Raw genomic sequence first — 15,636 nt, forward strand, 5'->3', positions numbered from 1 at the left:
CATTGTGAGGCAGCAATGCTACCCACTGCACCACTGTGCCATTCTTATTGCAAAGTATCTCTGATGCTTTTTGAGGGGCACAAATCCATTGCCTAAAATCAAATTCAGTGTTCCCTGCTATAAGGAACTGCACTTAAGTGGTAACTATTTGTTTTTTTCAGTGTGAACTGTTTGCGATTCAATGAGCCCAGATCATTTGAGTTACCTGTGACTTTTTATCTTGTACTTTGTGGTAAAAGTACTTTAGTAAGGCATTTTCACCATTCATTTTCAAGTTCATTTGGCTCAGGAATGTTATTATTCATATTATTGTTAGATAAAATCAGCTGTTGAATTTCGTGTTTTACAGATAACATTAATGTCCTCTATACTGTTCCTTTAAATTGCGTGTCTCTGAATGTTATTAGAGTAAATTATATTTAAGAGGAGAACGTTGGAATTTTTATTGTAAAGATTTGTGTTTTAGATTATCTAGATTTTTTTTCCTGTTTTTCCTCCTCATGTATCATGTTATACTACTGAATAAAAAAAAACATTACTTTTGGGGATGTAATATAATAATGCAGCTTTTACCAATACCGTATGAAATTTCCTGATATATTTTATATAATAAAAAGGATTGTGTTATATATCAACAAAAGCATTCAGTAACTGTTTATAATCTGCGAAATAACACATGTCACAAGTATATTTTCTAGCTTTTTCTTTAATAGTTTTGTCACTGAAAAAAAACATATATACAATGCGGTATTTAATAGGAATAAAATTCCAAAGGAATCTTTTCAGTACCCACACATGTTTAACCAGATTTTGCATGTGTGGCACATTTTATTGCTTAAGAATTCTCAGCTATTTTAATTTATTTTTATTTAAATCCTGCTGGGCAGAATGGAAAATGTGTCCCTGCAATGTAAAAGTTGTTGCTAGCAAACATGTTCCCTCAGTGAAACGGTTTAAAAAAAATTGTTGTTGTGTTTTTAGGCAGGAGATTATGAAATGGAATGGCTGGGGCTACAGTGATTCGAGATTCCTGTTCAATAAGAAAGGCCAAGCTGAATTTACTGGTAAAAGGTACAGTATTTTGTATTTCTTTTCCTTTTAATCATAGCATACATTTTTGTCACATACTTCTTTCACGCATAGTTTGCAAAAGGAGTTCAGTGCTCCTTTGACAGAATCAGATTCTGTATTTTTGCATTACATTGATAGATTATAGCTGTAAGTGGTCATAAAACTTTATGTAATAATATACTGACTTTCACTGGTGAATCAATACTGCTTTGATGGCTTCATGCACTAGTGTGCACATTCTTCTTCTGTGTTTGTATCAGTATTACATCAGGTAAAGCCTGCCTTTCCTTCCACCAGATGTCTTGTGCCTTTATCACTGTAACTAGTCTCATGTAGTTGTTGGCGTTATCCTCTTATAACTGCATTGCCAACTAGAAATACTTCCTTTTTAAACCTCTCTGACTAGCCAATAAATACGAACAAATGCATATGTTTTAGGACCAACATAAAGGTTTGCACAAAGTAGAGATGGTGTAGTAACTCCATACACCTGAGGATGATGTATTGATTTTAAACAGGTCTTTAAGCACACCTTTATGTTTTACTTTTGATTGCGTTTGGCATGTCTTTTATGCTCCATTGTTATCAGGGTTGATAAATGAGAGTTATCCTGATGTAGTGTTTTGTGTAAATTCCACACTTTAACAGATTAAGTTGATAAGTAGCTGCATGTCAGATACACTGCAGTGGTTCCATGTCTATATCCTCCATGTGACACCACTGCCACCTTGTGGTAACTAATATTTATGTTACCATTAGAGATGTAGATTCCCCAATATTAATTAAGGATACTTGCAGGGATGTTTCTGATATTGAAGGTTTTTGTGAATAAACCATTCTGTCTAGAGTGAGTTTACATACTTTCAACATTCAAGTTCAAATGAAAAGAAAATCAAAGAAAGGTCCTTGTGGAATAAACAGAAGTGGCATAAAAATAATAATCAAGCTCTTGGCTAGTGAATAAAAATGCATTCTTCAGGGAGTTGAAATAATGGTTTAAGTTTGGATACTTTTGTAGGTGTCCAATTTATTGTTATTGTATCTTGACTGAAATAATGCAGCACCTCATTATTTTCTTGAATGACAGCATCTTTATAAATCTGAATATTAAATGACAGTTCTAATGAACAACAGTATATTTCTTCCACTTCAATCAGTTAGATGTGTTAAGTGATAATTTCTGTATGGCATATAGTTTAGTTAGTTTACATTTAGGGTTACTAGAAATAACTATTTAATATTTCCATTCTGTCATATTTTGTAATCATATTATTATAGCAGTTATATCAGTTAAGCTATTTAAAATGGACATCTTTTTGATTAGAAATGGAAAATTAAGCTAAACCTTTTTTTCAAAATTCAGTTTCTGAAGCATTTCATCTCCAAAAAAGAGGATAACTACACAATCTAGGCAAGTTGTTGGTGTCATACCAGGGAAGTATAAAACTATTATCTGGATTAGTCTGTGGCAGGTGTTTTAAGCCTGTTATTAGTGATGGGACAAAAATAATGAATACATCAAATATATATAAGTATATATAATATTTTGCTAACCCTTTAGAAGTGCTGTCTGATGATGTACCTTTAGTCCCATGGCTGTTTTCTAAATTCTGTTCTAGCACTAGAACATGACTAATGACTAACCCATAATACTGAGTGGCCAGCTATGTTTCTTGAACTCAAAGGAATGTCCTGCTCTGGCGGTCTAAAAAAAATTTTAATCGTTTTAGTCTTGAACAGAGTGTTGAGTGTAAAGGATTCAAAAAGATTGAAGTCCTCTAAGGCATTGATGAAGAAATTGTACAGACTTCTTTGGAATCAGCCAGCAGTAAGGCACAAATCATAGAGCACAAGTGGGAACAAAAGGGACGTACATCTAAAATTAAGAATATTAGGCACTTCTTTACGCAACAGTATGCAGCAGCTAGATCAAAGTACCCAGTCCTGTTGGAAAAGCTGATGTATTGCTTGTTTCAAGAAATACCCTGATGAAATCTTCCACTCACTTTGCTACAAATATCCAAACATGCAACAGGAGATGATCTTATGTTCTTATGTCCATTCCATAGCACATAATTAGATCTTTGACTGTAATATATACATGAATCCGGAGTCGGTATGTTCCATTTTTCTGAAGAACGTAGGGCTTAAAGTTCTTTTTCCATTTTACAAGCACTTGGAACTTTTTAGTTTCAAATATAAAACAATCAAAACCTGATATGAAACTTTCCTTGGTGGGTAGAAAGTGTGTTGCTGAAGGAATGATTCTTTAAGTTTGCAATTGGACCGTCTCCTCTGACAGCTGTACGTGTTGATTTCAGGTATCGTTTAAGTGGCATGATAATACCTGGCTTAAAAGATTGGTTTGAAAACACCTTTGGAGCAAGTCTAGAACACAAAACACCACCCAAAGTAAGTTTTCATTTTTTTTTTACAGTAATGTTTCGATATTTCCATTTTCTAGCTTGCAGTCTCTTAACTCCTATATATTTCTTTATCTTTTTTTTTCAGTCCACATTTGATGCCAGTGCTCTCCAACCACCCATTTTAAATGAGGGCTTCATGCAGGACCTTAAAGCTTCAGCCATACCTTTTTCCCATGAAGCAGAAGACAGGATATTTCGTGCTCATGGTGAGCACAGTACAGAGTTTTTCTTTTAAATAAATGCCTGTATGAAAGGGTTTTAAACGTAAAATTTTTTGTGTTCCAACAGGCCATTGCTTGCATGAAATCTTTGCTCTTCGTGAAGGAAAATTTGGACGGATTCCAGACCTTGTGGTATGGCCAAGTGAGTTTTTCTTTCTTCAACTCAAATACCTAAAGGGTTAATCGTAGCAGACAGAAGTCGGCAGGTGTACAGTATAAATATGTATGAGATGTAGCTTTAATAAGATGCATCTGGGGGAATACATTTGACATCCAATACTCAGTGGTTTCAAGCAACAGAGTGCAAACATGAATTATGTTCCGGAGATTGGTTCACTGCTGTTATTGCTGGCTCTATTTTATCATGCAAATGAATGGTGACTGATTGCTGAAACATGATTAGCAGGGATAGCAAATCACAGCTCTTCTACTATAGTGTTCAAATAGGAATTATTGTTACCTTCATCGCTCCACAACATACATTTTTAAAGGATTCATTTTCTTTTTCTTTCCATAAAAGAATCGGGAACATTTTTCTTGTCATTTTGTGGTGCGATATTAAAATAGTGTTAGGTTTCTGGACAGAATTTCACTTGGGGAAATTCCTGGATTTTTGGTGTATAATGCCTCAGTGGTCAATATACATTATGACCTCAAATAAAGTGGAAGACATATGATTCCAACAGAATCAGATGCATCTGGTGATTCACTTAGCATTTTTCAGTAGATCTGCTGTTTAACCATTTGCACAGGTGACCAACCCTACCTTTGTGCTGGCTGACATTCTTAAATATTGCATCACCCTCTCTGTATTTCTATTCTACTAGTCTTCCACTTCCCACACCCACCAAACTGCAAATTATTTGACTTCATTTCAAGGGAGCCTGAGGCAGTAGGAACTCCCCAACCCTAACAAAGTGCTGAGTTTCCAAAAATGCCTGTAGGCTTTTTCTTTTCTGTAGAGTCTCTCTCATCTCATTTGTGTAATAGTTTTATTATTATATAAAGCTGCTAGTTTCCAATTAGAATAATTTGTTTGGTTCCATTAATTAATTCAAATTTAATGTTAATGTATTTGTATTAAAAGCTTGACCCAGACAGTTAACAGATTTGAATAGATTTCATTCTCGGTGTTAATAACCTGTTTTCCCCATGTCATTTACACTCACTCCTACTCTCTGGTTTGAGTTTTTCTCAAGTTACTGCTCTGGGTGCACCTTACAGTATGTGATTGAGGTAGTAGCAAAATTGAGCCATACAGCTTGAGCTTTGGACTGTTTTCTTATGCCCATACTCAGCTTTAAGTTTCTGCTGGTTACTAACCTCATCAATATTTAGTCTTGCGCCTGGAGGGTTAAAGTAAGGTGCCGTCGCACCTGATCTGGATCCTAAACTGAATCACTACTGTCCTATGTCCATTTTTATATTTCTTGCAAATTCTGCAAATGGGTGGTTGCAGCTCAGTTGCAGTCTTATCTCATGATTCATGTATAGGGAGTACTGGTACCTCTCTTCTTTGCTTTGACTCCTGTTTGATTCATAGAGACCAATTTGTAAATCTCAGCAGTTTTAAATCTTCTGACATCCAGGTTACGCAGGTATATAATAGTTCTTTGGTTGCACCTTTACTATTTAGTTCATGTACTGTATATAGATACACTATCTCTTAGTTACATTATTTGCCTTCATGGATTTGGTTTTCACAGTTACTGTACCCAGGCAGCACTCAGATTTATTTGCAAACTAAATCAGGTGATACTCCTGTGGTTTCTGAACTTTACAGCTACCTGTCTGACAATAAGATACAGATACAACAGGACTTTCTTTAGCTAGACTATAGACAGAGTCTTTGCTTATTGGCTTCCATGAACAGCTACAAACAGTGGTGACATCAGAGTCATTGGCAGACATTCAACCCTTGATTGAACTTGGGAAATTGTTTTGACTATATCTTGTCATTTGAAGTACCTGGTAGAATTTCTGTCAGTGTAGCATTGGTCTTTTATTCTGACTGATGCTGAAAAATTGATGCGTTTATTTAAAGATTTTATTTTTATTTTGGGTAGCTACTTAGGTTTTATTATGTCCAGACTTCTACAGGTTGTGTGCAAACTAAAACTGCAGTGTCTCAACATATCACTTCTGTCCTTTGTGCATTGTACTGTTTTGTAGTAAAATCTGGAGTGATTTTTTTAAAGTCCTCCATATAAGGCCCAGCACAATACTAGTTCCAGATTGTTATAAGGACTTCTTGCATGAGTATTATCCAACAGTTTATCTGAGATTTGATTTGATTCTACTTTAGACTAGGTTCCCCACAATGGAACCCTTCTCTTGTTTGTCTCTAAGGTTGTGGTACCAAATCTATTAGAGACTCGTGACAGTGGGCATTTTTTATTTTCGTTTTAAATGTAGCTTTTAATGTATGATTTTACCTTGGATGTATTTGATCATTTTCTTTCATGTATTATACATTGATTATTGTGCAGCACCTTGAGTTTTTGAAAAGTGCTTATAAGTATTATTAAGCAAATGTACTGTTGCTGTAATGGTGTCTGTATTTTCAGATTATTCCATAATGCAGACAATTATTGTGATTTTCCACAAGACCAAGTTCACAAAGAAAATGTGTCTTCAATAATCAAGCCATTGGTTTATTTTCTAGGCATTCAAAATACATAATACTGTGGTAAATTAACAAATCATTAACAAACTCTCATCATAAAATTTAAAAAGGATGTTGTCTTGTTACTTTCAGGAAGTTTATAATGACCTGTGTATTTAAAATGTGATTTTCTTTTTTTTTTAAATGTGCCTTTACTCCTTACAGATTGCCACAACGATGTGGTAAAAATCGTGGAGCTGGCATGCAAACACAGTGTTTGTGTAATACCTTTTGGCGGTACGTACTAACATTTAAAAACTCCTTACAGCTGTTTTAAGAACAGGAAAAACTAAATGTGTTTTCTACCTATTTGACTTAGATGCTTTTTATGACCCATGTTGCTATTTTTTCATATAAAAAATGTTGATTAAAAAAATCACAAAATGAATATGCCAACAGGACTAATTTCCTAAAGTAACAAATAAGAATTTTTGAGCACTCTGCATCAAAGTAAAGAGATTTCACTATAAAGAGCATCTGAGCCTGCACTTAGCCCTTGTGTTTGGTTTTCCAGTGCTTTTGGATTCTTGGATTATTTTTCTGTAAAATACTGATTGTAGATATTTATTAAAATACACTTTACATCACATTTTGTACTGACCTGTGCTCACCCTTGCCAGGTGTACATTGATCTAGAAATGTGAGTATAATTAAATTATTTTAATATTTTCTTTTGTTAGAAGATACTTATTTCAGTCTTAATAGAAAAAACAAAGTATTCTGGAAAAAATATTCCTTAAGTCCTGTTAAATTCAGCCAGAGTTTAAAGAATTGCAAATCTGCTTTTCACTAGGAAAAAAAAAACTTTTCCGCCATAAATCATTGTGTCATAACCACTGATCTATCTGTGCATATTTCTATTTCTTGTTCATTTTAGAAGTGCAATTAAACAAAGTCAGCATCTCAGAATCTAATTAAGAAGTGGCTGACTGTTTATTGGCAAGGACAAAAATCAGCTGTCTTTGAAATTAAAGTTTCAATTAGCTATGGCTTTTACGATAGTTTTTTTCCTGACAAAAAAGAAAGTAAAAGATTCTGTCATTTTCAGACTGAAGTTGGAGATTAGTTACTCTTGATAAAATACGTTTGATTGTGATCAATAAAAAACATTTTCTTCGGCTATACCATGTAAAACACTAAAAGTTGTGTTATTAGTTAGATTTATCTGACTGGAATTGTGCTCCTACAGTAGTGCTTTAATCAAAGCAGATGGCCCCATTTTTGTTTTATGACACTTGTCCTCTCACAGGTTCTGAAATACCATGACTCATGTCTGAATCACCTTGTCTTGCTTTGTGCCGTGGAGTTAGAGGCTAGCCTCCTAGCAAGTCCATCTGTACGGAGTCATCAGTTGCCCTTTATGAGAGAGAGAAGGGGAAAGTAAAACTCCCACTTCAAATCAGCCAGTTGTTAACTTTTCCTTGTTTGTAGGAGGTACAAGTGTGTCAAGTGCCCTGGAGTGCCCACCTGAAGAAAACAGGACTATTGTTTCCTTGGATACCTCCCAAATGGTAGGTAATAAAATTCCCTTAACTGGCCTGTGAAAGACTGCAACCTTAACCTCTCAACCTGTCAGACTGGAGGATGGGGTGTGGAGTCAACCATTTTCCTCAATTATTTTTTCTTCATTTAATTTTGAGTAATTATTTCATAAAAATGAACCGCAAGGGTTTGGTCAGACAATAAAACTTAAGCCCACTGGAGTGAAGCTATTGCTTCCTTTTTACATGGGTTGCTCTATCGGCCTAAATTAATTCTGCTTGTCTTTACTTCAGATCTGTGTGCTATGTGAATGGGGAAAGAAAGGAGGTTGGTGCCGTCATTCTGTAGACAGTTTTGTTCCTCTGGTGGTGGCAGGAACTGGGTTATGCTTCACAGACTTCTGTAGGAGTGCCAGTTTGTGTTCCTGGCAGGGCTCCTCTAATGCCTGGGAGCTCAGAGGCCAAGTGAGGGGAAGCTCGTGCAGGGAGGAGAGGGCTAATGATGCAGTGGAGATGTTGCGCTTGGAACTAATTGGCAGGACGTTCACTGTTGTTCATGCTTCAGTTTTGCCTGCATTATGTTTATCCTTGGGAGCTTCTCAATCTGCCTACCTGAAGCTAAATGAGTTCTTAAGAACAGTGTTGTTTTATTTCATACACCAATATGAAATAAAATCCCTGTCCGAGTGTGATTCTTTAAAGGCTTTTATTTGTTTGCTTTGAACCATTAAGTGTTATAAGAAACACTTGATAAGAATGGATTCCATACATGTTGGATATTGTGCTTCTGAAAGGCTTTTTGAAGAGATAAATTCATGCTGTGGTCTTAAACTTTCTACCTCTTTAATCTCCTTGCCTCCGAGTTAGTGGCACAAATACCACTGCGCTAATCTTTCTATAACAATATATTTAGGTCATGAGGATCAGGAGTTTTAGTGCGGCACATAAAAGCTACCATATAACAACAGTGCCCATTTTATTACCTTTGGAAAATGACCGATTAGGGATTAGGAAAGTGTTCAGATCATGCATTTTCACAGCACAAATAACACTTTAAAACTAAAGGAGTTTTCCAGGTTTAAATGTTAAAGGAATTTAAGTGTTGTAATGCATCCCTGTGTACTTTCAAATTCATTTTTTTTCCTTTTTATCTTTTGGACTACATAGTCATGATTTTCCACATTTCTTTACCGGAGTTGGATGCAATACCAAACAAGGATTATTTCATGGATAACCTAGCCTGCTCCGTATCATTTTCTGTCAGGATCCATTGCCATAGATTCTACCCTTGGGCATGGATCTTTTCAACCACTCAGTGAACTGCAGGAGTGAGAGCCACCTTTGATTATCATTGTTGCAAAGGCCCAACCGCAGTGATTAGGGAGCCTAGCCAATCAGAAACATTCTGCCATTCATCAGAAGCTATTGTATGATGTTTCAGACATTTCCGTATCTTATCAACAGAGTTGTCTGTAAAAGGTTAAACTCTGTCTACCAATTTAGGTTCTTTCTGGTGGAAGATTACTTGTCAATTCCTTGGCTTCATACTCGAAATACAAGGCTAACAAAAGCTGTCAAATTGTGCCTCTAGTGCTACAGTATCTACAATTTCCTCAAATCCATTGTTGTTTTTTAGTGAATATTTTAAAAAGCCATTATCTTCATCAGCCATCTAAACTAGTCCTCTAAAATATAAGCCAATGTTATGTGGCTGTATTTAGCTGAGAGTTTAACACATTTGATGGTCGTCTTTTTTGTAGGTTGTGAGGTTCAATTTTCATGATTTTCATGCTTCTGCTATGGGATTTGAAAAGAAACTTGGGTACATTTATCAAATGTTTTGCTTCAACATTTTTAGTATCTGTTCAAATTAAAATGAATATCTGTATATCTACTCTTCTTAGTCTAACCATGAAAGACCAATGGTAAAAAGGTTTTCAGAAATGTATTTTGCATGGACCTTAAAATGCCATGGATTATTTAGAAGTATGGTACAGAATCAATATATAGGGTTTCCATTATCTTCTGAAGCGTTTTCTACCCTTTTGGCTAGTGTCTCATCTTGACTTGTTACAGATTTTGACAAATGAGACTGTATGTGAACCTGTTTTTCAGAATCGAATATTGTGGATTGATGAGAAGAATTTAACAGCGCATGTTGAAGCTGGCATTATTGGACAGGATCTGGAAAGACAGGTAAGTAGATTTATAAGTTGACGACTCAACTGGTGATGTGTGAATTCTTGAATTTGACTAAAACATCCACCTTGTTGTATGAATACATTCATATTTTGAAATGTGCTCCAGTTATGGGAAGTGCCGTCTTTCTAAATTTATGTTATATATACTGTAGTTTTGTTCTATAGATAGGTAGGGATACTTGTGGTAGCCTGTTGGGATTAACAGCTTAATGATAATAGCCCGGTATGAATGGAAAAAAAAATGTATATGTGCTTCACTATAGTTCCAACATTGTGAAGCAGTAGATGCTTGAATGTGCAATAAGCACAAAAATGTATTTAGTTTTCCAGAACTTTCTCCCCGAGTTCCTATCCCAACACTTGTCATATCTGTTCCTGTGCAGATGTTTCCTTTTATAGTGTGCCTTACATAGCATCTTACCCCGAAGCAAAGAAAGATACTAAGTCAAGGAGTAGTGTTAAAAAGAAATGCCATAATCAAGGATTATGCTGACTTTCAAATTCTGTGTGTACTGTACCTAAACACTTGATGCTTCCAAATCTTCCACTTGTGCTGCATGTACACATTTATCTGTACATATGTGTATGGTAAAAAAATGTAAGCAAACATTAAGAATTTCAAAGATGGCAAAAATCTGTGTTCATATATTTTGTCAGTGCATCATTTAATTACAACGTAATGCAATAGCTGCAGTATAGGGCTAGGACACTGTGGAGCAGTGCAGAGATAGTTGATAGAATTAAATCACTGGTGTGTAATGTTTGGAGTGTACTCACTTGTACACCAGGAATGTAAAGTGGCATCAAATGAGCATGAAGCTTGAATGCTGCAAAGAAAAGCTTAAGGAGGGTCTTTTGAGACTTGGTAGCGACAGAGCCTTACTGGCCCAAATGTTGAAGGGCATTGATTGAAACTCAGGTGCTGAACAGATGGCTCCATCAAACTAATTCAGAAAAATGGAAAACTAGCTACTGTTTGATGTAGAAGAATGTGTGTTCTGCATCTCAAGTAGATGCTGGTTTTGCATATAGAAAGCTCAATTTTATCTACCAGATGGCTCGACATTAAACCCATTCTTCCTTGGGAAATTTATAATAAACCAGGCCTGTTTTTAGTTTGATAACCTGGAAGGTTGATGCACATCTCATTTGGTTTTAAAGACCGTGGATATATTGAAGGGTTTTAGCACTTTTCCCGAAACAGTCCATTGCAAAAGGAGAATGTGGAAATGTTTGTCTGGAGAATTTTAGTATTCAGTAGATTCATAAGCTTGTAGTATTCAAAAATGTATTTTTTTTAGTTTTGACTCATTTCTTTAAGTTATTGGCTACTCATTTCTTTATTTCAATTCACGATCTTTGTTTTATTCCACAATAGAAGGCTAAATGTGAGAGATAATCTAAAATCTGGTGTTATTTGAAAAGCATTGCAACATTTTTCAGCAGTGCACTATAGCGAGCTGAATCATTGCACTGTTGCGTTTGAGTTAATTTTCCAGTGCATTGAAACGAATTTGCATTCTTGTCTTCCTGTGTTACTTGTAGTACAGTGGTAATGAGAAGAAGATTTATGGTTTCAAAATATTACAGATCAGAATAGAGAATTACTTACTGAATATTGTGGTGCTCAAATCTGTATTATGTGCAGTCTGTAAAGTCTTATTAGAGAGGGATGCAAAAAAATAGTATACGTATATATTCCTGTACCTTTTACACAAATCCTTGGAAAAACAGAGGAATGTTGAATAGTATTCTGTTAGGACTGTTAGTTTGTTCCATAAGTTGTACCTGGAAACTATTTTTACAGCATATTTTAACTGGTAGAAGGTTTATGAAAAAAAGAGGAATAATCACCTTGGGTTTCAATTTTACTTTGTCGAAAATAAAAGAAACAATTTCACAAGCAGTATGTTATGAAACAATACAGTTCTTCCTTTCCTGTGTTGATGGAAAACATTCAGAAAAACGGGTGCCATAAATGTAGCACCGATACGCCGATGGATTGCTGGTGGTGTTGAAACGTTGTGTTCAGGATTTCTTTTGTCCCATTCTTAGTTGAATGAGAGTGGCTACTGCACGGGGCACGAGCCTGATTCCATGGAGTTCAGCTCGCTGGGAGGCTGGGTAGCGACTAGAGCATCTGGCATGAAGAAGAATGTCTATGGCAACATTGAAGACCTAGTAAGTTTTATTCAGTGATATTCAGGGAATGCCGGAAACAGATCACAATCATTTTGTTATAGGGAAGTCAGAATATATAAACACATTAATAATCACAGTGAAATTATTTTATTATTGTTTGCCTTTATCTAGGGCAGCCTCACAGTAAAGTAGATTTCCATTTTGTATTCGTAACACGCAATACATGAGTATGTGGACTAATCATGGTGCTGGGTACAGGAAGATAAAAAAAAAACATCGGTCCACGTAATGACAGTGAGGCTAACACAAACTGGATGGGGGAGAGTGTAAGTGCCACACAAGTTATATTTTAAGAATTTAAACAGATTGTGAGTACACCCTGTAGGTACTGCAGCCAGAAAGTTGCTTTACCAGTTTGACAATTAGGAACATGAGTGCCTTATAAGAGTTGTTGAAAGATTTGGTTGTTGTTGAAAGATCACAGGTGCTCATGTCTACCATGTGGGTCTTGAACAGGTGCCAGAAAGATATTATAATGATACTTTTTAAAATTTGATGTAATAATTGCTTAGAGTTTTTCACCTCATATGACTCTAAAGTGTTTCAGATATTGGAAGGTGAGCCTTAATAAAGTACAGCTCCCACCTGGTTTATATGCACTATTCTGCACCAACAGCCCCACAACTTAGCAATGGAGAACGGAGAATTTACTTCTCAAGTTGAATTAAGGAGGAATTTTAAGAACACCAGAAAGGAGAAACGGTACAGTGAAGTTGGCACCCCTATTCTTAGGAATAGTGCCAGCTACAGTACTTTAACCTTTTCTCTGCTCAGCATGTTTGAAAGATTTTTTTCCTAGCCTGCTCAAGCAAGATGGCTGCCAACATTCCAAAGGAGTTCTACACTGATACGAATTCCATAAATGTCTGCAAATACCAATCGCGTTTACTGTAATTAGTATCAACTGTTGCACACATTACTGTACAGAATAAGCATTAAGCAAAATCACATTTATTAAACAAATCATATTTCTAAGCATCATGATCCAGGCATTTCTTTGAAAATGCAATGCTATAGTCTTTCCAATAATGAAACTGTGTTGTTATCATAAAATTAAAATTGGAAACAAGTTGAAACAGTATATTTCTCACAATTAACATTTTAATAACCGTTTCTGGTGAAACTGTATTGGCCCCAACCAATCTAAACTTCATAAATTCATTATTGCGATAGCAATATTGAGAGAATTGTTTGAAAAAAAAAATGTTTTTCAAGTAAATTCTGAGATCTGTCATTAATTCACATTTGAAATAAACATTAAAGTAACCAGTTGACAGTGATGTTAGAGAAAAATTTGGTTTGTCAATAGGAGGCTTCTTTAGTGGACAACAGTAACCTAAATTTTATGTGCAATATTTTTTTTATTTTTAATTTCACCACATCCTTTATTACAATAAAACCCATGGTTCAGTGTTTATGTTTATGATAATCTTTTTTGCCCAGTTTAAGAAAATCCCAAAGCAATTAATTACAAGATTACATATTTTTTTTGTATTGTACAGAAAATAATCACAGAATATACAATTTTTTAATGTAAAAGGTAGTTTTTGGTCTCTCAATTGTAATTGTTTACAAAGTTGACAAGCTAATGACAGCTTTCAAAATGTGATTTTTTTTGGTGGTTTCTCTTTGGAAAGTGTTGTTGAAAATACACATGTCCACAGAGTATTTTCGCCTAATGCTGCAATGTCCACCTTCCCACTCTGTTGCTCTGCAGGTTGTCCACATAAAAATGGTGACACCTCGAGGGGTGGTAGAGAAGAGCTGTCAGGGCCCTCGCATGTCGACCGGTCCCGACGTACATCACTTCATTTTGGGATCTGAAGGTATTCTGTGTTTTCTGTGCCTGCCACTGAACTCCGTCACTGAAAATGTGGCTGTAAAAGCTTGTCTGTCAGGCGGTTTTTGTGAGAGTAAATTGGAGCGGAGTTGCAGCACCAGATGTGCTGAGAAGGAAGTTACTTTTGTCAAAGAATTGAATTAAAGTTCTCTTAACCAAATATTTGTGTTAATTGAATTTGAGTGCAGGCTATCCATATAAGTGAAACTCAGCCTGGTATGAAAGTGTGCTTAGCTATAACTAGAATTGACTGGAAGGTACCATTTGCATACCAGGCACACACCTGCCCTTTTTTCTACTGCTTTGTCCTTCTGGGAACCCTTGGAGAATATTGCCATATGCCAGGTTCTTCCAGCTTAATTAGAAAATTCTGGACTCAATAAAGCTTGTATTGGCATTGTAATGTTAAACATCTGCTTGCTAACAAGCTGAACAAAATACAGCTATTAGCCTGCTGAGTGCAAGGCAGTGTATACCTAGGACATTTATACTCATTTTTAGTCCTTGTAATGGCAAATTGCACTTTAGTAGGCAATCTTATGAGTATTTGTAACACTGGTTATTGCCCCATATTCAATAATGAAGTTACTGTTTATATGCCTTCATAATGCAAGTGAATAATTTGTGAGTTAGAAGTATGACATTTGCTTAGTTTGGAGGTTTGGAGTGTCTCTGTCAAACAGATTTTGTGTCTCCGATGCAACATAATTTGTAATGGAAAACTTTCTGTCTAGGTTTTGATGTTTAAAAAAATTATTCGAAAGGGGCTACACTATAGAGTGCCACCAGGTGATCTTTTTGAAGGATGTACAGTAATCCCTCGCTTTATGAGTTTTCATTTATACGAGATGTAATGATTCTTACCCGTCTTTTAATTTAACAAGCGGATTTTCACTTTTTCAAGCTGGGCTCTTGTCAAGCGTTGCCGAAATTCTCTCATCTTCTTGGATGAGGAATTTACATTTTTTTATTACATTTTAACTTTTTTTAGAATAAACCCTTATGTGTATTATCATTAATATATGTTTATGCATTTGCTAATGGCTGTAAAAATGTCGCCAATGTACTGTACCATAAATGAGGAGGATTGTTATTGCTTTGCTACTGTATCTATTGTTTATGCATCGGCTAATGACTTTAAGCATGGTATTCAAATAACTAACCAGGAATGTTTTTTCTTTCATACCTTAGGTACTATCCTGTGCTTTATTAAGGTGAAGCTTGGGTGTTTGAGGGACATTTTTGAGTTTTGGGAGAAACTGGAGATTATAACATAGAAATTTTGTTTCCCTTACTTCGGTTTTCACCGTACAAGCCATTCTCAAGGAACAAATTAAGCCTATATTAAGAGGGATTACAATATTGTAATTTTAATTTGTTTTCCTTGCCATTCTCAAATGCAATTTCTGTGTCTAGTTGGAAATCGTACGCGATCATTTTTGTTTTTTGTACTATACAGTATGTTTTTAACAGGTTACCTCAGAACATCACTCAGGATGAATTACTTAATATATATTAATAATGCTCTA

The 15,636-nt window shown here is 35.5% G+C and overlaps 1 protein-coding gene across 1 annotated transcript in view; it reads left to right on the top strand.

Annotated features, from left to right (window-relative positions):
* agps (alkylglycerone phosphate synthase) overlaps positions 1-15,636 on the top strand; it is a 55,085-nt gene that overhangs the window by 12,810 nt on the left and 26,639 nt on the right. Inside the window, exons 2-10 of the mRNA XM_006636488.3 lie at positions 982-1,071; positions 3,393-3,483; positions 3,583-3,703; positions 3,786-3,860; positions 6,549-6,620; positions 7,815-7,894; positions 9,980-10,060; positions 12,121-12,246; positions 13,985-14,093. Coding sequence (XP_006636551.1) covers positions 982-1,071; positions 3,393-3,483; positions 3,583-3,703; positions 3,786-3,860; positions 6,549-6,620; positions 7,815-7,894; positions 9,980-10,060; positions 12,121-12,246; positions 13,985-14,093 — 845 coding nt within the window. The remainder of the gene's footprint in view (positions 1-981; positions 1,072-3,392; positions 3,484-3,582; positions 3,704-3,785; positions 3,861-6,548; positions 6,621-7,814; positions 7,895-9,979; positions 10,061-12,120; positions 12,247-13,984; positions 14,094-15,636) is intronic.

This window comes from Lepisosteus oculatus, chromosome 12 (genome assembly GCF_040954835.1).
Source record: "Lepisosteus oculatus isolate fLepOcu1 chromosome 12, fLepOcu1.hap2, whole genome shotgun sequence".
Taxonomy (NCBI): domain Eukaryota; kingdom Metazoa; phylum Chordata; class Actinopteri; order Semionotiformes; family Lepisosteidae; genus Lepisosteus; species Lepisosteus oculatus.